Raw genomic sequence first — 22,023 nt, 5'->3', positions numbered from 1 at the left:
GGCTGTCTGCTTCCCAAGGCCCCTCCAGACACTCTCTTTATTGTGCATTTGTGACGATTTGCATTTGTAACAGTGCTGGGGCAGTTATTTGTGATTCCTGCTTTCAATGCTGTTTGCTCCTGCAAAAGCTTTAGGGTAGGCATGCTTCTTCATTTCCGATCACCGCATGCCTTGTAGCTTCCTGCTGAAACCCTGTAACTTCTTATATCACAGATATTACAGGTTGGGAGTTTTTTGGCTCAGCTTTTGTTGCACTCAAGAGAGCAATAATATAGCTGTTAACATTATTGACTGTTTTTCCTGGAGTTGAGGCCTCATTTCCTTCTCGCTTTTTCTGTGGCAGTAAAAGCAGTGGATCTGCGGCCTTGCAGGCCCTCTCCTGGACTTGCCTGCTCGTTCGCATTGTCTTCCCCACACATGAGAAGAGACAGGGAGAAACCTGGGAGAAACTAGTAAGAAACCTTGACCTCCACTTTTTGATAATGCATCGTATACGTGTATATTGCAAAGCAATTAAAATACAAAAATTGAAAGCAAAAATGAAAAAAATTACCCACACCCTCTGCAAGAGATGAAGTCCACATCCCAATCAGACGTCCATTCAAGTCCACATCATATATCCAGATTCCATAGGTCCACAAAGAAAGTAAAGCAACCAAAAATGTTTGTATGGAGTATTTTATACTCATTCTTCACTGTATACAGAATGAAGCAAAATGGCGCGGGCAGCACTGTGGTCTAAACCATTGGGCTTGCTGATCAGAAGGTCAGCTATTTGAATCCCCGCGATGGAGTGAGCTCCCGTCGCTCTGTCCCAGCTCCTGCCAGCCTAGCAGTTCGAAAGCATGCCAGTGCAAGTAGATAAATAGGTATTGCTGCAGCAGGAAGGTAAACGGTGTTTCTGTGCGGTCTGATTTCCATCACAGTGTCCTGTTGCGCCAGAAGCAGTTTAGTCCTGCTGGGCACATGACCCGGAAAGCTGTCTGTGGACAAATATTGGCTCCTTCAACCTGAAAGCCAGATGAGTGCCGCAACCCCATAGTTGCCTTTGACTGGACTTAACCATCCAGGGGTCCTTTACAGAATGAAGCTATGTCAATCAACCATAAAGGGGTCCTTTGGTTCTGCACTTTGTGCCATTCTAAGTTTATTGGCGTGCTTGTCAACAAGTGCAAATTTCCATATTTCTTTATGCCAGTTCGTTGAAGAGACCCCGTCCATACTTTTCCAGTGCATAGTTACATTGGAGTTTAGCAACATCTGGAGCACCAAAGGTTCCCCATAATTTATACTGGTCTGTTCTCTCCTTTTTAAACAGGTGGAAGTTCAGTGTCTGCTGCTGTTGGAGGTTCTGGGTGGCTCTCGCAAGCCGGTGGTGGACGGGGCTGTGAAGAAACTGAACAGGCTGTGGAAAGAGGTGTCGTATACATCTTCTGAGAGCATGACACAGATTCTGATTATTTAGGTTATGGGTGGCCAGCATGGAACCCTCCTGATCATTGTTGGACTGCAACTCCCATCAGCCCCAGCTAGCATATCCAGTAGTTGGAGATTGTGGGAGTTGTAGTCCAGCAACATATGGAGAACTCCGTGTTTACTACCCCCCAATTTGAGCTCCTTGAATTAGCTTCTTGCTTGTGCTGATTTGATGTCTTCTCCTCAGAACCCTGGGCTGGTGGATCAGTACCTCTCTGTTATTCTCAGCCTTGAAGCCAGCCAAGGCTACGCAGGCATGTTGGGCCTACTAGTGCAATTCTGCACCACTCAGAAAGAACTTGACGTCATTAACCGATACAAGGCAAGTACCCCAGGGCAGCCTTGGAGAAAGATGTGACTAGTTAGCAGGTTGCCAGCAGGGGCATGGGTTGAGCTTGCACCCAGGGTTAGAATCAGGTGGATCCAGTCAGTAGCTTGCATCCTTATCTCCCCAACCCACAATGCCATCAGGTGACCTGTTTTTGCCCATGCTGATGATCAGGCAGATTGTTTGGGCTTGCATAGCCCCTTTGACTCAGCAACATCTTGTAGAATTCGCTTCGTAGGGCAGGTTGGTGTGGCTGGGCCAAATTGTGGGGCGAAGGCAGGGCACTGGTGAGCCTTATTCGGACGGATTCTAAGATTTTGGACGGAATCTAAGATTTTGGAGGCTCTTTCGGGTGGGGGAGGTGTCAGTCCTGGGGGATGCTACCTTTTTATACCCGGAAAAGTAAAGCACCTCAAGTTCAGATTCCTGTCTCTTGTGCATCAAGTACCAGAAATTCTTGCACACTTCTTCCTGGGGAAATAAGGATGGTGTTTGCAACTGTGCCTGTGAAGGGGGTGGGGGCTCAAGCAGCAGTGGGGTCCCAAGCCTCTAAGCGGATACTCTGTAGCCTTGATGAACTGCTGCAGCAAACCCTTGCTGTCTGTCCAGCGTAGTGGTACATTGCTGAATGATTATAACAGGTGTTCTGTCTTCTCTAGAGCGCCCTCCTTGATTTCTACATGAAGAACATCCTGATGAGCAAGACAAGACCTCAGAAGCACCTGCTGGTGAGAGAAACTCCTCGCCTTGAGCATCTAAGGCTGCAATCCTAAGTCCACTCACAATAGCCTCATTGAATTCAATAGGACTTGCTTCTGTGAGTAGACATGGTTAGAATTGCGGCCCCAGTCAAAAATAGTTAGCTAGCTCACTGGGTTAAGTCTGCCACAGCAAACACAATACAAGAGTATCTTGGCACTCTTTAAAGGCAAGCAAACTTATTGTGGTGGAAGGTTTCATGGCCTTGGGCCTGCTTTATCAGATGAGTGGACTGTTTTCCTTAGTTGTCAGGCATACATACAGAGAAAAGGACTGGAAAACCATGGAGTAAAGTGGCTATGAAATGGTTTCCAGCGTTTCTGCGCTTTGCTCAGCTTAATAATAATAAATAATAATAATATTTGTACGCTGCTCATCTGGCTAGGTTGTCCCAGCCATGCTGGGCAGCTCCCAACAGAGTATTAAAAACACGATAAAATATCAAACATTACAAGCTTCCCTAAATTCAGGGTTGCCTGAATACAGACATTAGAAACAATCCTTACTTAAAAACCACACTTGGTCTTAATATTGCATTTTGAATTTCTGTTACCTGCCCTGGAATTTTGTGAAGAGGGCAGTTATGCTAGGTGCCATCATAGTCTTCCTGACTTGTAAGTTAAACACCCATATTATTACTGACTGGAAGTCAGCTTGCTGGATGGGAATTTGTGCTCTGCCTAGGTGACCAGGTAAGTGGCTATTTAACTGTTCTTAATTATTTAAGTTACAGGTAGGTAGCCGTGTTGGTCTGCCATAGTCAAAACAAAATTAAAAAATTCCTTCCGGTAGCACCTTAGAGACCAACTAAGATTGTCATTGATATGAGTTTTCGTGTGCATGCACACTTCTTCAGGTATCCTGCATTAAAGCGGGTGGGTTTCTTGCAGGACAACTGTGCCCCTCTTCTCCGCTATGTGTCTCATACTGAATTCAAGGACCTCGTCTTGCCAGCTTTGCAGAAGTCCCTCCTGCGGAGCCCTGAGAACGCAATTGAAAGTGAGTGGCCAGTGGAAGCATGTGCTGGGGGGGCTACATTGCAAAGGAAGTTAGCACCAAGCTGATTTGTCAGCACCTGAGACCCACATAGTGGCTCTTCATTGCATGGGGGTCAAGAATGAGCTCCAGCTGGGTTAGAGAAGCAGCATTTGGTTCTTGATGTCCATGTGTGGGTGGATCTGTTTTAAGTTTATGCAATAGGCCATTCATGTTTTTGGCCTAAGGTACAGATTCTGTTCCTCTGTGGGGGGAACATGTCACATGCCAATGTTGCATTGGAATTCTGTGTTTCATTAGATCACATAAACTCAAAATCTTCTGGAATGCCCTGTGCTTTTTTTATTTTATTCACAGTATTAAAAAGCAACTTGCCATGTAGGTATTAGACAAACATACAATTCTCTGCAAGTAGGTAAAAACTAGGGGGTTAACAGTTTGCTAGATTGTTTCTCTCGCACCCTGGTACAGGTTTCTCATTTTTTAGGAAGCGGCATCTCAAGTGTTTTTGTAGTTCCCAGTTACTTTATTTTGGTTCTTGTCAGTGGCGTAGCGTGGGGGGTGCCAGGGGTGCCGGCCGCACCGGGCGCAACATCTGGGGGGGCGCGATTCCAGAGGGAAGGGACAAGTTCCTTCCTCCGCCGGGCTCCCCGCCGCCACCGCCAGCCTTCCGCCCTAGCGCGCGCGCCCCCCCGCCGCCGCTGCGCTCCACTCACTGCTCGCAGGAGGAGCAGCCGCTGCAGCAGCACCGACGCCGCCACCGACGCCTGGCCGGGCACCGGCAGCCTCCGCACCCCGATGCCGACGCCACCCCCTCAGCCCAGCCACAGGCAGCAGCTGCTTCTGCCGACTGGGAGGGAGGAGAGCTCCGAGGGGCCTCGACGCGCCCTGCGCTCCCCCAAACCCTCCGAGAGGAAGCCGGCGGGCGGGCGAGCGTCTCCCGGCTGAAGGGGGCGTCGCTGGCTCCGGCTCTCAGCGCAAGTCTCAGCCGCGGGGGGGGGGGCGAGGACGGAGCGCGGCTGGAAGCCCCCGGAGAGGCGCTCGCCAAGCCCGGATCTGGAGCGCCTCGGAGTGCGGGCTCCACCTACAGCCCAAGGAGAGGAGGGGGCGGGGAGGCGCCCGAGGGGAGGGGGCTTCGGCTGCCTCGGCCCGCGGGGGCTCCGCAAATAATAAATTTAATAAATTCCTGCTGAGCCTTTGGGGGGGGTCCTTGGCTCCTTCGCTCGCCCCCAGCCCCAGTGGCGTAGCGTGGGGGGTGCAGGGGGGGCCGGCCGCACCGGCCGCAACATCTGGGGGGGGGCGCGCTCGCACTCGAGTGCTAAAATCCACGGGTTAGGGGGCGCAAATTACTTGCCTTGCCCCGGGTGCTGACAACCCACGCTACGCCACTGGTTCTTGTGCATCAACCATGAGTGCTTGTTGTATTCATGTCCCACTTGCAGGCTTCCTTTTGGGGACATTTGGGTGGCTGCTGGGTGAGAGAACAAGATGCCGGACTAGATGGGGCCATAGGCTTGATCCAGCAGGTCTTGCTGTTGTGGGCTCTCAGAGATTGGTCCCCGGCAAACCTGTAAGCTAATGAACGTTAACACACTTCTCTCCTTCATGTCTTCAGCTATCTCTTCTCTCTTGGCGTCTGTGACCCTCGATCTCAGCCAGTATGCTCTGGACATCGTGAAAGGTCTAGCCGGTAAGTTCCATTTTCTGCGCTTACAGAGGCCAGCAAAAATTTCCCTCTATTGCTGCTGCTTTTACCAATGCCATCCTTTACTGTTGCAGGCATAGGCAAACTTGGCCCTCCAGATATTTTGAGACAACAGTTCCCATCATCCCTGACCACTGGTCCTGTTAGCTAGTGATGATGGGAGTTGTAGTCCCAAAACATCTGGAGGGCCGAGTTTGCCTATGCCTGGTTTTGAGAGTGAAGCTTTGTTATAGTGAGAGCAATTGAGAATGCTTTGAAGCACTTGAAGCCTGGCGGTTGTTTGCCATTCCAAGCAGGTGCTTTTTGGGAGGAGAGGGCGCTAGTCTTCAAGGAGAAGGAAACAATGAGTAAGCGACCCAAGCTTTTCATGATTGGCAGGGACCAATTTTTAATAGGTGGAGAGAAAATTTAAAAGTTGGGGCGTCTCTGTTTTTCAAAGAGGGGAACTAGGCTGCAGTAATCATGTCCATGTCTCTTATTCCCAGCCCCAGTTGTTAGTAAAGATAATTGTAAGCTTCCCTACAGCTCCAAAGATTTGAGCGTTTGTGTTTTGATTTTATAGGCCAGTTGAAATCCAACAGTTCTCAGCTGATGGACGAGGCTATTGTAGCATTGAAGAACTTGGCTCGGCAGTGCAGCGACCCATCAACAGTGGAGTCACTTGGGAGACACCTGTTTGCCATTTTGGGAGGTGAGTGGCTCTGATCATTCCCCTTTCTTGTGTCACTTGCACCTTGCCTGGGAGATAAGCAGTGTTAGTCCTACTCACAGTAGACCCATCAAGACTGACGGGCAGGTAACTTAAGTTCATAGATTTGAATGGGGCTGCTCTGCGTATGACTTAGGCTAAATTCACACCATACCTTTAAACTGCAGTGGTGTCACTTGAAACAGTCATGGCTTCTCCCAAAGAATCCTGGTAGCTGTAGTTGCTGAGAGTTTCCAGGGGACCCCTGTTTCACTCCTAGAGCTGCAATTCCCGGAGTGGCTTAACCACCAGTCCTCCTTTCCCGGGGAACTCTGGGAATTGTGGCTCTGGGAGGAGAACAAACTACAGCTCCCAGAAACGAAGGTGTGAATATAGCCTTAGTTGGATATCGCTCTCTGCCCTGTTTCGCAGTGCACCTAACCTCTGCTTGTGGTGTCTCGGTTGTGGGATTTGAGGAATGGCCAAGGTCAGGAGAGCTGGGAGCAGACTTAGTTGCATATTCCCATTCTACATCTGGCTTCAGAAACCTTATGCCTCTTCATGGTTCCTGGAAAGCCTTCCAATGGGGCACTTTTGGTGGTGTCCCCCAACCCCCAAGATTTCCTGGTTTAGACATAATCGGTTGCTGATTATGCAGCAGGTTTCTTGGCTTGTGCTCTAGTTTGCATGAGGAAGGGAGAGGCAAAGTTTTTTCCTGTTGGTACCCAGAGCTCATTAATATCTTGGCCTATTAAGCTGAGATGTGATTGTCCACATTCAGAGCATTAAAATTTGGGTTTTATGTCTTTTCAAACTTTGAGTCTACGGTTAACCCGCAATTCTTGTCGACAGGTGCCGAGGGAAAGCTAACAGTTGTGGCACAGAAAATCAGTGTCCTCTCAGGTAAGGGAAGACATCTTGGATTGCCTTAAAGTTGTAGTGAATGTTGGAAGATTCAGGACAGATGAAGTACTTATTCACACAATGCATAGTTAAACTGTAGAACTGCTTCCCCTGGGAAGCAGTGATGGCCGCCATCTTGGATGGCTTTGAAAGAGGGTTGGACAAATTCATGGAGGAGAATAAGGCTACAAGTTGGGCTGTTAGCCATGATGACTATGCTCTGGCTCTGCGGTCAGAGGCAGTAATGCTTCTGAATACCAGTTGCTAGAGGGGAGAGTGTTCCTGTGCTTAGGTCATGCTTGCAGGTTTCTCAAAGGCAGCCAGGTGGCCACTGTGAAAACAGGCTTCTGGACATGATGGGCCATGAGTGTGATCCAGCAGACTTTTTAAAAAAAATTAAATAAGCTTTATTAATTTAAATTACATACTTACACAAATAATTTACAATCTCATACTACGAAAAGAAAATTAAGGAAAAAGAAAATTAAAGAAAAGACTTTTCAGTATGTTCCTGCAGATACAGAGTATTTTTCTTTCCTGCTTTCGAAATGCCAAAAGGAAATGTAGCTCTAACCAAGGGAGTTTTTCTGCTTTTAGGGATCGGCAGCTGTAGCCACCATGCAGTTTCTGGGCCTTCAAACCAAGTTGTAAGCGGAACTATAACAGAACTTTTCATCCCTTTCCTTCAGCAGGAAGGTAAGGTGTCTTATTTTGTGGCACACTGTCGACTTCAGTGATTGGAACGTGATTGTGAAAAGCACACTGCTGATTGACAGGTTGCTTTCTTTGCCCCAGTTTCTTTTCGTTTTCTCTCTCCTCAGTCCACGAAGGCACTTTGGTGCACGCCATCTCTGTCCTCGCACTCTGGTGTAATCGGTTCACCACCGAAGTGCCCAAGAAGCTGGTCGAGTGGTTCAAGAAAGCCTTCAGCCTTAAAACCTGCACTTCCGCTGTAAGGCATGCATATCTTCAGTGCATGCTGGCATCCTTCAAAGGCAAGAAAGAGCTGCTTCTAGTTCCATTCCTGTTTCTGGGCAATCCCCTCTGATAGCAGGTTTTTTGGGGAAAGGCCTCCCTGACTTCTCTTTCTGCTTCCACAGGCAACGTACTTATGCAGGGAGTAGACTTGCTGCCATTGCTGATGCAGACAGTTGAAAAAGCAGCAGCGCAGAGCACTCAGGTTGCCCTGGTGACGGAAGGCGTGGCAGCAGCCTTGCTGATTTGTAGGCTCTCGGTAGCTGATGCACAAATAGGTAAGGTCCCACGATGTTTAGAAACAAGTTGATGGGGTGAAGGAACAATAGGTACAGATGAACATAATTCAGGTGTCTCTCTTTTTCCTCTCTCTTCTCCTTGCCCACCCCTGCGGTCTTCACAGTTGTAAGATCTGGTACAGAATTATTACTCAGAGACAATTGTGGTGATTCACTTACCTGCATTCTGCACCTGTGGATTTATATAGTTAGTTGTTGCATTTCTCTCCCATCTTTTTCTCCAAGGAGCTAAAGGTGGCATACACAGTTCTCTCCCCTGCCATCATTTAATCCCCATGACAACCCTGTGAGGTTGGTAGGTTAGGCTGAGAGGCAGTGGCTGTGGCCCAAGGTCACCCAGGGATCTTCATGGCTGAGTGGGGATTCGAACTCTAGTCTCCTAGGTCCTAGTCCAACACTCTAACCACTACACCAACATTGGCTCTCATTGGATTGCAGTGGCCTCAGACCATTCTCCCTCCCACCACCCATTCCTCCCCCCCCCCCCCCCGCCTATGGAAGCGTGGCCCTGCTGATCAGCCATCTGAGATTCCTGCTTCTCAGGAATTGGTCCTCTTCAATTCTGTGATTCCATGTGCCCTGGGTTTCTACCTGAATGCAATTCTGGTTTTAAATGCAGTATAAGGAGTCTCTATAGGAGTATATTGTATTTTAGAATGGGGTTTCAGAGTTTTATGGGTTTCTGAATGTCTTATGTAGATTTTTCAATTTCATTGTTCTGTATGGGACACTGACAATAAAGATATCGTATCGTATCATTGTAAGATTCATTGCAGTGTTTCATTCATTTTACTAGTTGTTTTGGGTTGTATCCAGCACAGCTGTTTCATTTGCACAACGGAACTTCCCCCTCCTCTCCCGTGGTTGGAGCAGATTTTGGGGGCAGGCAGGGGAAGAGGAGAAGGAAAAGGGGAAATCCCATTATTCAAGCAGAACACTGTTTGTGCAGTGTTAGATACAACCCTTTGTTTTTTATCTTTGTGTTTTTATTTTTGCTTACAGTACTGTGTTAATAGGAAAAATAAAGTTTTATTGTAAGTAAGCCACTTAGGGTTTGCATGCTAAGTGGTATATAAATATGGTAAATAATAGGGTATAGTTTTCTTTATATAAGAGGTGCCTGCAGGGCTGGTTGCCTCCTCTTCTTTTTGTTATCTACATGGCCACAATCTCTTTCTTTTCCTCTCCAGAGAACAAACTGAGCAGCTTCTGGCCCCTCGTTCTGGATGAGAAAAAGCAGATTTTCACTTCTGAGAAGTTCCTGCAGTCTGCATCAGAGGAAGGTGAGCTGGATGCCTTTGCTTTAAGGGGTCATTCTCAGGTTTTGCAAAAGGGTTTCCAAAGATGGACAGGCTTCTGTATTTTGGGGCTTTGGGGCACTGTATGTTCTCCTCTTCTACTGCTTGTAGGCAAAGCTGAGTGTTTGCATCTCTCCTTAGTACACTTGCACAATGGATTGTGTTGCCCAGGTCTTTGCTGGTAAAGGCTTAATACGCACAGTTCTGCCTCTCTTTGTTCTTTGGGATCAGGTATCTTTTTTAGTTAATATCTTTAGCAAGAAAAAAATCAGCTGAAAACATATGGGAATACTGATAACATCACAGTAAATTAAACACAGTGTAAGGTTGTACATTGTCATGAAACATATTATTCTGGAACATCACAAAAAATAAATAAATCCTCAATCTCTTCATAAACTTATTGGCTCCAAAAGCTCCAGTCCTTTATGATGATGATAAAACTAAGCTGCCGTAAAAGAACACATGTAAATCAACCAAGTGCCCATTTTTTTGTTTTTAAATTATTTGAATATCATGCCTACAATATCTTAGGCAAACCTTTTGTAGCTGTTAAGTTGCTTTTTTTGAAAGGAAAGCTGTGATTCTCTTGGGGAAATGACTTTACACTTGTAGGATTGTGATTTACATGCAAGGATAGGTATAGTGAATGCAACAAGGCTGGCTTCTGCACCTTTTGTGTTTTTCCTCCCCTCCTGCAGCAATGTGCACAGTTCTGCAGCTGACAGAACGCCTCCTCTTGGACCATGAGCATCGACTACCTGGTGCTAAAGTCCAGTACGTATAGCTTGGTCTCCTTCTCTTGCTTATCATCAAACTCTTGAAACTTCCTCTGAGGGTGAGGGCACCCCCAGAACTTCGCACAAAAGTATGCTTTGGGTCATGATCACCCTGTTGTTGACTGCTTGCCTCCTCCCCATACCGAATCAGACCATTGGCCCATCTAGCTCAGTACTGTGTACACTGACTGGCAGCAGCCTCTCCGGGTTTCCTGATGGGACATTCCCAGCCCTAGATTGAACATGGGACCTTCTGCATGCAAATCAGATGCTGTGCCCCTGACGCATGGCTCTCCTCCCTCCTATCTCTCTCTCTCCTTCCCCCCTAACTTTTTTTCTCGCTTTCAGGCAATATCACAAAGCCCTGGCTGCAGTCCTCCTCAGCCGATCATGGGGTGTCCGAAGGCTCGCCCAGCAGACTGTGAGGAAGCTCCTGTCTTTGCCCAGAGGGTTCAAGTTGGCTTATGGGCTCTTAGAGGAGCTGAAAGTAGTGCTCAGTTCTCACAAGGTAAAGTCCATACAACTTTTGGGACGAGGTCCAGCCTTTTAAAGCCCTCCATCCTGAGGTCCATGGAGGATAAGGCTAATATCCACGATGGCTAGGTTCTGTCTCCGCTGCTGGAGGGAGTGTACTTCATGGGGACGCGGGTGGCGCTGTGGTCTAAACCACTGAGCTTCTTGGGCTTGCCGATCAGAAGGTTGGCGGTTCGAATCCCCGTGACAGAGTCAGCTCCCGTCGCTCTGTCCCAGCTCCTGCTAACCTAGCAGTTCGAAAGCATGCCAGTGCAAGTAGATAAATAAGTACTGCTGCGGCAGGAAGGTAAATGGCGTTTCCTTGCACTCTGGCTTCCGTCATGGTGTTCTGTTACCCCAGAAGTGGTTTAGTCCTGCTGGCCGCATGACCCGGAAAGCTGTCTGTGGACAAACGCCAGCTCCCTCTGCCTGAAAGCGAGATGAGCGCCGTACCCCATAGATGCCTTTGACTGGACTTAGCCGTCCTTTACCTTTTTTACCTTTACGGGGGTAAAATTTACATCCATTGCTTTGCTATGCAATATTGTGCAAGAGAGGGGATTGTTTTTGTTGCATTCAGGTCTGGTTTGTAGGCTTCCCATAGACATTGGCTATTTGCATAATTTAGACAACAAGACTGTAAAGGAGAAAAAAAGAAAACCATCCATAAAACGTTGATAATCCAGACATATTAAATACATAAAACATCTAAAAGATCCATTAGCCACCATTAAGTACAATTAAGTAGTTTTAGATTTGACTTTAAAAATCTTGGCTAAATAACCCTGAAACAATCTCAGTAATTTTGGGTAATACCCTCAGCAGATAATTGGATTACAAATTCTTTGCAAGTAGATACTTTGAGCTTCAATGGAGTTGCCAGTTGATGGGGACTACAGGAGGGGGAGAGTGTTTCTGATGCACTCAGGTCGGGTCGCGGGCTTCCCACAGACATCTGATCGGCCACTATGAGAACAGGATCCTGGGCTGGATGGGCCTTTTAGCCTGATCCAGAAGTCAGACTCTTGCTGCATTTGGCTGTGCTTTACTCTACAAGACTTGGATCGACATTGCTCTCTCTACACTCCAGCACTTGTCTTACTATTGCATTTATATTCACGATTCGTCAGGTACTGCCCACCGAGGCCTTGCTCACCGAGACAGGAGAGCTGTCGGAACAAGGAAAGACCTACATCCCTCCTCGTGTCCTCCAGGAGACGCTGTGCATGATCTCATGCGTGTCGGGGCTGGAGGGCGATCCAGAGGAGAAGGAAAAGTTAGCCTTGGAAATGTTGCTAGTAAGCAATCACCCTTCTCTAGGTGAGTAGGAGAGGGGAAAGTTCCCAGTATGTTATTCTTTGAAGGAGAACTACTTGAAAATGGTACAGATGGTATTTAACTCTGAGTAGGCTTGCTAAGAGGGGACACAGCTGGCGCTGTGGGTTAAACCACAGAGCCTAGGGCTTGCCAGTCAGAAGGTCAGTGGTTCGAATCCCCGCAAGGGGGTGAGCTCCTGTTGCTCGGTCCCTGCTCCTGCCAACCTAGCAGTTCGAAAGCACATCAAAGTGCAAGTAGATAAATAGGTACCGCTCCGGCGGGAAGGTAAACGGCGTTTCCGTGCGCTGCTCTGGTTCGCCAGAAGCGGCTTAGCATGCTGGCCACATGACCCAGAAGCTGTACGCTGGCTCCCTCGGCCAGTAAAGCGAGATGAGCGCCGCAACCCCAGAGTCATCCGCAAATGGATCTAATGGTCAGGGGCCCCTTTACTCTTTACCCTTAGGCTTGCTAAGATGTATAATGAGATTGAATCAGGTAAGTGCTGGAGATGCAAAGAGGTGGAGGGAACGTTTTTTCACATGTGGTGAACTTGTAAAAGGGTAAAAGAGTATTGGGAAATAATCCATAATGAACTGAAAAAACGTTTAAGCATTCTTTCCCCCCCAAAAAAATCCAGAATCCTTTTCCTTGGGAATAAATCAGACTGAAATTCCCAGGTGTCAAAAAAGGTTATTTATGTATGCTACTACTGTGGTCCGTGTTTGGTTAGTCCCAAAATGGAAAACAAGCAAGGTCCCAACTAAAGAAAAATGGCAACTTAAGCTGACAGAATATGCGCAGCTTGCAGACTTAACATATAGAATAAGAGAACAAGAAGAACATACGTTTAGAAAAGATTGGAAAGAGTTTGTTGAATATATGGGGGGGAAATTGTGTACACATGAAAACGTTGGCAGCGTTAAGATAAATTCAACAGTGTAAATAAGTTTTAATGGATGCAGGGATATATGATATGCAAATTGAACCATGGAAAGAGAATAAGGGAAATCCTTGATAATAATGTAAAAGAGAAAATTTAATTATATATTTTACCAGTTGGGTATGTGACGGAAGTAGAGTCTGTTGTGCCTCTTGTAAGTCTCTCCCTCCCTTCTCCCTTTCAGTAACAGGCCAGTCTGGCCTTTGGACAGCCCTCCTGATCAAGATGAAACTGGACCCTGTCGATTTCATCGCCAAGTACCTGGAAAAGATCTTTGACCGGATTGTCACCCAGAGCCCCATGAGTAAGGTGACTGGGTTTGATTCTTCTGCAGAGGTTTTCAAGGGCATCCTGGGCTGAGAGATGATGAAACTGCCATAGTCAACACAAACTGCGGTCCACTTAGTTTCAGTACTGCCAGCTTTCCAGAAGTGGGGGAACTTTTTCCAGGCCGGAAGCCTCATTCCCTTCTTGGCATCCTTTCAAGGGCTACATGGGGGCCGGGGCTAGAGGCAAAGGTAGGCAGAACAGTAAGCTAGTTTTTCCACCCCACCCCCAGCAGGAGGCATTATCTGAGTTCAAGGGCACATTCCAGACAGGCAAAGCTACTCAAGGTGGGTGCAGAGGGCCAGCCAGAGAGGTTTAGAGGGCTGTATGTGGCCTGGGGGCCCAAGGCTCTCCCCACACCTGGTCCACTCTGAACAGGCTCTCCAGGGGTGCAGGCAAAGGGTCTCTTTTTGATCTGCTGCTTATAAATTTTAATTGGAAATGGCAGGGATTCGACCTGTGGCTTTCCTCCCTGCAGAGTTGATGCTCTACCACTGATCTGTGCTCCCTTCCTAAAATGCTTCTTAATGGACCTAGTGTAATAAGATTTTATACCTGGGGGTTGCGGGTTGAAAAATCTTGCTGATGCTGCTTCTCTCCTATCCGCAAAAGGACACAGAGACCACAGGTGCATGCAGTGAAGAGTGCTGCAGATTAAGACTATCAGCCCCAAGTGTTGAGAGAATATTATGTTGTTGTTGTTTAGTTGTTTAGTCGTGTCTGACTCTTCGTCACCCAATGGACCAGAGCACGCCAGGCACCCCTGTCTTCCACTGCCTCCCGCAGTCTGGTCAAACTCATGCTGGTAGCTTCGACAACACTGTCCAACCATCTTGTCCTCTGTCGTCCCCTTCTCCTTGTGCCCTCCATCTTTCCCAACATCAGGGTCTTTTCCAGGGAGTCTTCTCTTCTCATGAGGTGGCCAAAGTATTGGAGCCTCAGCTTCACGATCTGTCCTTCCAGTGAGCCCTCAGGGCTGATTTCCTTAAGAATGGAGAGGTTTGATCTTCTTGCAGTCCATGGGACTCTCAAGAGTCTCCTCCAGCACCATAATTCAAAAGCATCGATTCTTCGGCGATCAGCTTTCTTTATGGTCCAGTTCTCACTTCCATACATCACTACTGGGATAGTGCTGTAATCCTTGACAAGTGGCTGTTTCCCCTCCCCTTCCTTGTTTCACAGTCGTCCCTGAATGCAGTGGGTCTGCTTTCTGCCCTCTCTCCCAGCCAAGTCCTCCCTCAGGTCATCAGCACCATCTCCGCCTTTCTAGAAAACCCAGCGCTGTGTCTTGTGACCCAGGAGGAGTTTGCTATCATGAAGACGCCCGAAGGGGAACTGTATGACAAGTCCATCTTGCACAGGTGAGGACGATCACTTGGATACAGGAAGCTGCCTTATACTGAGCCAGGCCATTGGTCCATCTAGCTCGGTGTTGTCTACACTGACTGGCAGCGGCTCTCCCGTTCCAGACAGGGAACCTTTTGCTAACCCTACCTGGAGATACCAGGAATTAAACCTGGAATCTTCTGCATGCAAAGCAGGTGTTTTGCCATTGAGCTACAGCCCTCCTTATTTTTGACAGGCCATTACAGGTTTCCAAAGCACTTTTAGGAGAAAAAAAATCTCTTTAATCAATACATATATGCCACTAACCTATGGACCTTTTGTACACACAGCACTAAGCGATGACCCGTCCCCTTGAAATGTGTGTGGCATAACAAACCACCACTATCTAAAGCGCTTTGATCTGTGGAACTGGCACTGTTACAAGTGAAACATGATACTCGTTCTGCACTTGTAAGAAATCAATCTTTTAGTGTAGCAATGCTTAAACTTCAGAACTCCCTGCATATTGACATCAGGCATGCACCTTTGCTGTAATTTTTGGTGCCTGCTTAAAATGTTTCTGTTTAGGCAGGCCTGTCCAAACATGCAGAAGTTACATGTGTCTGAATCTTTTCCCCTTATTGTTGATTTCCATAAGTTTTTAAAATCTCTTTTTAGCTGTCGTATATATAGAGATATATAGTTTGTGTAAAATGCTTAGAGTGGTCTTTATCACAATTAAACCGTATATACTTTTTGTTTAAATAAATAACAAAGACTAATTTTTTTCTGTTCTTTTGTGGTAGCTGTAATTGAAGCTGATAACCTGAGATGATTTCACTGGATTGTGCTAATCTCTCTCTCTCTCTCTCTCTCTCTCTCTCTCTCTCTCCTTTGCTGTCTTCAGCGCTCAGCAAGACAGCCTGAAAAAGGCCAACATGAAGAGAGAAAACAAAGCTTATTCTTTCAAGGAGCAGATCATTGAACTGGAGCTGAAGGAGGTGAGGTCTTGCATGGTGGATAATGCCATATTTAGGTCTAATATAAGCCCTGTTTTAAAGCAACTGCACTGGTTGCCCCCCTTAGCATTTAATGTTTGTTGTTTTATTATGTTCTTATGTCCGGAGTGCAGCTGCTGCTGCTGCTTCCTCCTCCTCCTCCTCCTCTTCTTCTTCTTCTTCTTCTTCTTCTTCTATATTACAGTCGTACCTTGGTTCTCAAATGCCTTGGTACTCATACATTTTGGCTTCCGAATTCCAGTTTTTGAACGTTTTTTGGAAGGCGAACATCTGACGCAGCTTCTGCTTGAGTGCAGGGAGCTCCTGCAGCCAATTGGAAGCTGCGCCTTGGTTTTCGAACATTTCGTACTCCTTGAATGGATTACATTCGAGAACCAAGGTACGACTGTACAGTGGCACCTCGGGTTACATACGCTTCAGGTTACAGACGCTTCAGGTTACAGACTCCACTAACCCAGAAATAGTACCACAGGTTAAGAACTTTGCTTCAGGATGAGAACAGAAATCGTGCTCCGGTGGCGCAGCGGCAGTGGGGGGCCCCATTAGCTAAAGTGGTGCTTCAGGTTAAGAACAGTTTCAGGTTAAGAACGGATCTCTGGAACGAATTAAGTACATAACCCGAGGTACCACTGTATTATTATTAAAGCCCTAAATGACTCAGGCATGGACTGGATTTCAGATCTTCACTCAGTTCTGCAGGGGGTTTTTTTGGAACACTCACCTTTTCTTAAGCCTGAAGAGCCACCTCTCAGGGGATAACAGGGAAGCATCCCATGTAAAGCTCCCAGAGTTTCTGGGAGAGAAGGGGAAAGAAAATGAAGATGAAAAGAAGACTGAATAGTTTTAAGTTGCATCAAGAGCCTTTTTGGTAGCGTTTGATGAGCAACCTGTGATAAACTAAGTCAGATTGCATAGAGCTAGGTGTTTTCTTTCTTTCTTGCTGCTGTCGTCCTGAGCTTGTCTGTCCCTGGACACAACTCCCAATTCACTCTAATTTTCTCTCCCATCATGTTGTTCATTGTCTTTGAACTGCTGAAGCTGCTTCCTTTGGCGGGAATGCTGCCGCCCGCTTCCCCGTTATAACCGAAAAGATGGTTTTCTCTTCTGCAGGAGATTAAGAAGAAGAAGGGGATAAAGGAGGAGATCCAGCTAACCAGCAAACAGAAGGAAATGCTGAATGCCCAGCTGGAAAAGGAATCTCAGACCAGGAAGCAGTTGAAAGAGGTAAGCTATAGCTGGGCCTAATGTTAAGAATGTAAGAGGAGCCTGCTGGATCAGGCCACGGGCCCAGCGTGTTCTCGCAGTGGCCAGCCAGATACCTGTGGGTGTTATAGGAAAATCCTTGGGCTTACTTGCATTGTCAAACAAAGACACCAGCCAGAAATGTAGTAGTAGTAGTAGTAGTAGTAATAATAATAATAATAATAATAATAATAATAATAATAATAATAATTTATTATTTATACCCCGCCATCTGGCTGGGTCTCCCCAGCCACCCTGGGCAGCTTCCAACAAAATATTAAAATACTGTAATACATCAAACATTAAAAGCTTCCCTAAACAGGGCTGCCTTCAGATGTCTTCTAAAGCTCTGGTAGTTGTTCTTCTCCTTGACATCTGATGGGAGGGCGTTCCACAGGGCGGGTGCCACTACCGAAAAGGCCCTCTGCCTGGTTCCCTGTAACTTGGCTTCTCACAGCGAGGGAACCGCCAGAAGGCCCTCAGCGCTGGACCTCAGTGTATATAAGAGCAAAAACAGCAGCCTGTAGGCATGATCTTTATTCAAAAGACTGTTGCAACAGGACTTCCACCCACCACATGGAAGAAGCAGGAAGAATTACCGAACAAAAGGGTGCCCCTTCTTTTATGAGCTTTCCCTTTTCCCACAAACCCCTTTGGTGAAGCTTCATGCACACATCACAGATGCATCATACATATGTCACAAAGGGGGAGGGGTTTTCTTGCCCCCACCCTCCCTTGCCCTCCACTTTACACTCATCAAGTGATAACAATGGAAGTATTTACAAGTTCCTGCTTTTCCCTGTTCAGGTAATCACACTTCTTTGTCCTGACCCAGAACCTGGATAGTTTGCTATTGTCCACAGGATGACTACCTGTCTGGCACCCATTTGCCAGGATGCCAGTGATTATCTCTTATGTAAGAGGCTGCTGCGTACGTGATCCCGGGTTTCAGGGATTATGGCTGTCTTTTACCAGTTTCCCAAGTCCCCCTCCTTTGGTAGCCATCTTTTCCCTGAGTAAAATGAAGTTGGAATGGTGTCGATTTGGGTGGTGGTGGTCTGGGGGTGCAGTGTCCCGTTTAACGGGAAACTAAACCCCCCCACCACCTTTATAAAAATTCTGGTAACATGGGAAACCCACAAGCAGGATCTGAGCACATGAGATTTCTCCCCTCCAGCATCGAGATGAGAGGGGCTAGGGAGAGACCTTGAAATTACAAGCAAGAATAGGGTCTCTCCTCTGAACTGGCACATTTCCACACTCAAGGGCAATGTTTGCTTCCTGGCTGGTTGTTGCTGTTGTTTTAATAAATTAAATTAAATTAAATTTAAAAAATAACGTGGACTGGATCACACAAAAGAGGGTAGCCTAGCCCGCAGCAGAGCATATGTCAACAATTTGTTACCTGTTGCCTCTGAGGACCCTCTTGACTCTAAAGAGCACCCCCTCCATCTCCCATTAGCAGATCAACTGCCCCACCATATCCACTGGTCACCAGCTGCTGCTGCTGTGGTTCAGTATTGCCATGCCATCTGTTTCTGGGTCAGCAAGTCCCTCTCCCCCTCTTACCGTGCTGAGAATATTGATAAAGGAAGAAAATACAGAGAAAGGATTGTGCTTATGGGTGTGTGGGTGTGTTAGTCCAAAGCTTGGCTGCTTCTTTCAAGATTGCCTTTCGCCAGTAACCACCGCAGTGTTCTATTGCAGCTTGACAATGAACTGGAATCAATGCTGGGTCTCCTGGATGCTGTTCTAAAGAGGAACCCCCCTGGTCTCTCCCAGTACATCCCCAGTCTCATAGGCTTCTTCCTGCCTCTGCTGAAGTCCCCTCTGGCGGCTCCAAGGATTAAGACCCCTTTCCTTTCTTTGGCGTCCTGTGTGATGCCTGATCGCTTGAAGACTTTTGGTTAGTGTTCTGCTTTGTGTGTGTTTATATCATCTATCTATCTATCTATCTATCTATCATCTATCTATCTATCTATCTATCTATCATCTTTCTATCTATCTATCTATCTATATCTATCTATCTATCTATCTATCTATCTATCTATCTATCTCTATCTCTATCTATCTATCATCTATCTATCTATCTATCTATCTATCTATCTATCTATCTATCATCTATCTGTAGCTATCTGTCTGTCTGTCTGTCTGTCTGTCTATCTATCTATCTATCTATCTATCTATCTATCTATCTGTAGCTATCTGTCTGTCTGTCTGTCTATCTCTATGATGGGGGAAAACCCAGATAAGTTAAGCTTTTGTAGCATAAAGCTGCAAAAATACAAACAAACGTAGATTGGGGTAGCCAGCCAGGGTACCTCCCCCCCTCCTCAATTTTGGTGCTGGACTTAAAACTCCCTTCACCCCTTTCCCCAGGTACTGTAGTGAGTCACGTGACCTTGAGGATGATAAAGCCTGAGTGTGTTTTGGACGAATCCTGGTGCCAAGAGGACCTGCCCACTGCTGTGACCAGAGTGGTGACCTTGTTGCACACGCACACTGTGCCTGTACGGATGAGCAAGGGAGAGGCAGGTGAGGACCCGCTTCTGATTTTTTCCACCTGATTTGGTTGCTAAGCAGTGCCTCCTCGCTCCTCCCCGAGCAGCTGACTCGAAGAAGAAGAGGAGGAGTTTGGATTTGATATCCCGCTTTATCACTACCCGAAGGAGTCTCAAAGCGGCTAACATTCTCCTTTCCCTTCCTCCCTCACAACAAACACTCTGTGAGGTGCGTAGGGCTGAGAGACTTCAGAGAAGTGTGACTAGCCCAAGGTCACCCAGCAGCTGCATGTGGAGGAGTGGGGAAGCGAACCCGGTTCACTAGATTACGAGTCTACCGCTCTTAACCACTAGACCATACTGACTCTCTACTGAGAACAGAATTAACTCTTTAAGTTATGAACTGAATGATCACTGCTGTTGCTCTCCCAACAAGTCAGCCGTGCCCATTGATTTCAGCAGATCTACTCTGTCAATGGCTGACGTTGGCATGTATGGGCATGTCCTTCTGCGTCTGTATCTCCCCTCTTCTTTTCTGCCTGTTGCAGGTCCCGTGCCATTAACGGCCCCAGCCTTTTCCTTAGTCTTCCCTCTCCTCAAAATGGTGCTGCTGGAGACTCCCAACGACAGTGAAGAGAAGGAGGAGCTGTTGGTCAAGGCTCTGCAGACAATCACGGTCCATGCTCAGCTGAGATCATCTGCCAGCAGCCAGAGTTTGCTGGTGGACGAGGTCAGTGTTTTCCACGGGGTTGCATCATTTTCAGAAAGCAAGCTGCCATTTTAATTGGTGGCAGACAGATGTGCCCTACCCCCCCCAGGAGGTTCAAAGGGAGCTGAAAATGCACAGCCAAACAAAGCTGATGCAAGTGTTGAGATACTTTCCTTCTCATCACATCCCTCCTCCTCTGCCTCTTTGTCTTGAGAGCCGCCTCCCTCTCCAGATGCAACATACAACAGCTTGTAGCCATAGAAGAACAGGAAGTACTTCAACATGAATTTAAAAAGTTGTAACGTTAATGCAACTGAACAGAGTTACAGTGGTACCTTGGTTCTCAAACTTAATCTGTTCCAGGAGTTGGTTCGACTCCTGAAACAGTTCGAAAACCAAGGCACGACTTCTGATTGGCTGCAGGAGATTCCTGCAGGCAAGCAGAAGCCGCGTCGGATGTTGGGCTTCCGTAAACCGTTCACAAACCAGAACAGTTCCGGGTTTGCGGCGTTTGGGAGCCAAGCCGTTTGAGAACCAAGGTACCACTGTATTTGCTGGATTTGGGTGTTACATTTTAGTATTCAACTGCTATTTTAGCGATGTATCGATTCACATTTTGTTCTGTTGTAAGCCACTTTGAAAAAGCAACATATACAGTATATTTCTGTGTGTAAGACTAGGTTTTCCCCCCTAAAAAAGAATGTCAAAAATTAGGGGGCGTCTTACACACAGATACATCTCCCCCATTTTCTTAAATCTGAGTCCCCCAAAATATACATGGGGTTGTTTTATAGACGGAGAAATATGGTAAATGTAAATAATAACAGCAACTTAGTAAATCGACTAGTACAGTGGTGCCCCGCAAGACGAATGCCTCGCAAGACGGAAAACCCGCTAGACGAAAGGGTTTTCCGTTTTTGAGTTGCTTCGCAAGACGATTTTCCCTATGGGCTTGCTTCGCAAGATGAAAACGTCTTGCGAGTCTTACGATTTCCCCCCCGCTCCCCCCCTTTTTCTAGGCCGCTAAGCCGCTAATAGCCTTTTAGCAGCTCAGCCGCTAAGCCTTTAATAGCCGCTAAACCGCTAATAGCGCTAATCCGCTAAGCCGCTAATAGGGTTGCTTCGCAAGACGAAAAAACTGCTAGACGAAGAGAATCACGGAACGGATTCTTTTCGTCTTGCGAGGCACCACTGTATGTAAATTTTGTTAAGTACATAAAATACAGAATGCTCACCTTCTGTGTGCCATTCCAAATCCCCCAGCTTCATTGCATGATGAGGATGATTATTCATTGTTGGTTGGGCAGTTGCCTTTTTTTAAATGACAAGTGTTTGCGTTTCTCTTTTGCCCCTCTTTCCCCCGGTCACTTGTCAGAACGGACCCGAGTTACTGCCTCGCACAGAGATGCTGCGGCTCCTGAGTAAAGTGATTGGGACAGGCTCTCCACGCTTACAGGTGAGCTGGCCAACCATTCTAGTACAGCAACAGCTCGCATACCAGATGCAGAGCCCCCGGAGCTCTTTTTATCTGGTCTTTGTTGGTCCTGTTAAACCTGTATTCGGCTCCCATACTTCTAATGTTAACTGTCTTCCGGGTTTTCTGTACAGTGCCCGTATTAATATGTTATGCAGTGCCTGAGTACATTGTGAGCCGGTGTGGCACAGTGGTTAGAGTGCTGGACAAGGATTTGGGAGACGAGGGTTCAAATCCTCACTCGGCCATGAGGCTCACTGTCTCTCAGCCCTAACCTACCTCACAGGGTTATTGTGGGGATAAAATTGAGAGGGGAGGAACTATGGATGCTACCATGAACTCCTTGGAGGAAAGATGGTTTATGAATGCAATTGATTGATTCACTCACTCATGGATTTTCCAGTTTGGTGCCATTAATGAGATTATGTTTAGGTATCTGCTGAAAACAT

The 22,023-nt window shown here is 47.0% G+C and overlaps 1 protein-coding gene across 2 annotated transcripts in view; it reads left to right on the top strand.

The window, feature by feature from the left end:
• Window positions 1-22,023, top strand: part of GCN1 (GCN1 activator of EIF2AK4) — a 62,693-nt gene that overhangs the window by 5,046 nt on the left and 35,624 nt on the right. For both annotated transcript variants that reach the window (XM_053369815.1, XM_053369814.1), the window contains exons 5-27: window positions 344-452; window positions 1,319-1,417; window positions 1,664-1,798; window positions 2,464-2,532; window positions 3,454-3,562; window positions 5,175-5,249; window positions 5,827-5,955; window positions 6,805-6,855; window positions 7,453-7,551; window positions 7,677-7,850; window positions 7,956-8,108; window positions 9,320-9,412; window positions 10,129-10,204; window positions 10,555-10,714; window positions 11,850-12,039; window positions 13,161-13,285; window positions 14,486-14,664; window positions 15,537-15,630; window positions 16,759-16,872; window positions 18,598-18,796; window positions 19,270-19,425; window positions 19,940-20,121; window positions 21,476-21,556. In XM_053369815.1, the coding sequence (XP_053225790.1) occupies window positions 344-452; window positions 1,319-1,417; window positions 1,664-1,798; window positions 2,464-2,532; window positions 3,454-3,562; window positions 5,175-5,249; window positions 5,827-5,955; window positions 6,805-6,855; window positions 7,453-7,551; window positions 7,677-7,850; window positions 7,956-8,108; window positions 9,320-9,412; window positions 10,129-10,204; window positions 10,555-10,714; window positions 11,850-12,039; window positions 13,161-13,285; window positions 14,486-14,664; window positions 15,537-15,630; window positions 16,759-16,872; window positions 18,598-18,796; window positions 19,270-19,425; window positions 19,940-20,121; window positions 21,476-21,556 (2,851 nt within the window). The remainder of the gene's footprint in view (window positions 1-343; window positions 453-1,318; window positions 1,418-1,663; window positions 1,799-2,463; window positions 2,533-3,453; window positions 3,563-5,174; window positions 5,250-5,826; window positions 5,956-6,804; window positions 6,856-7,452; window positions 7,552-7,676; window positions 7,851-7,955; window positions 8,109-9,319; window positions 9,413-10,128; window positions 10,205-10,554; window positions 10,715-11,849; window positions 12,040-13,160; window positions 13,286-14,485; window positions 14,665-15,536; window positions 15,631-16,758; window positions 16,873-18,597; window positions 18,797-19,269; window positions 19,426-19,939; window positions 20,122-21,475; window positions 21,557-22,023) is intronic.

This window comes from Podarcis raffonei, chromosome 16, assembly GCF_027172205.1.
Source record: "Podarcis raffonei isolate rPodRaf1 chromosome 16, rPodRaf1.pri, whole genome shotgun sequence".
NCBI classification, from domain to species: Eukaryota; Metazoa; Chordata; class Lepidosauria; order Squamata; family Lacertidae; genus Podarcis; species Podarcis raffonei.
The sequence above is the reverse complement of the archived record's forward strand: the minus strand, read 5'-3'. Positions and strand labels throughout refer to the sequence as shown.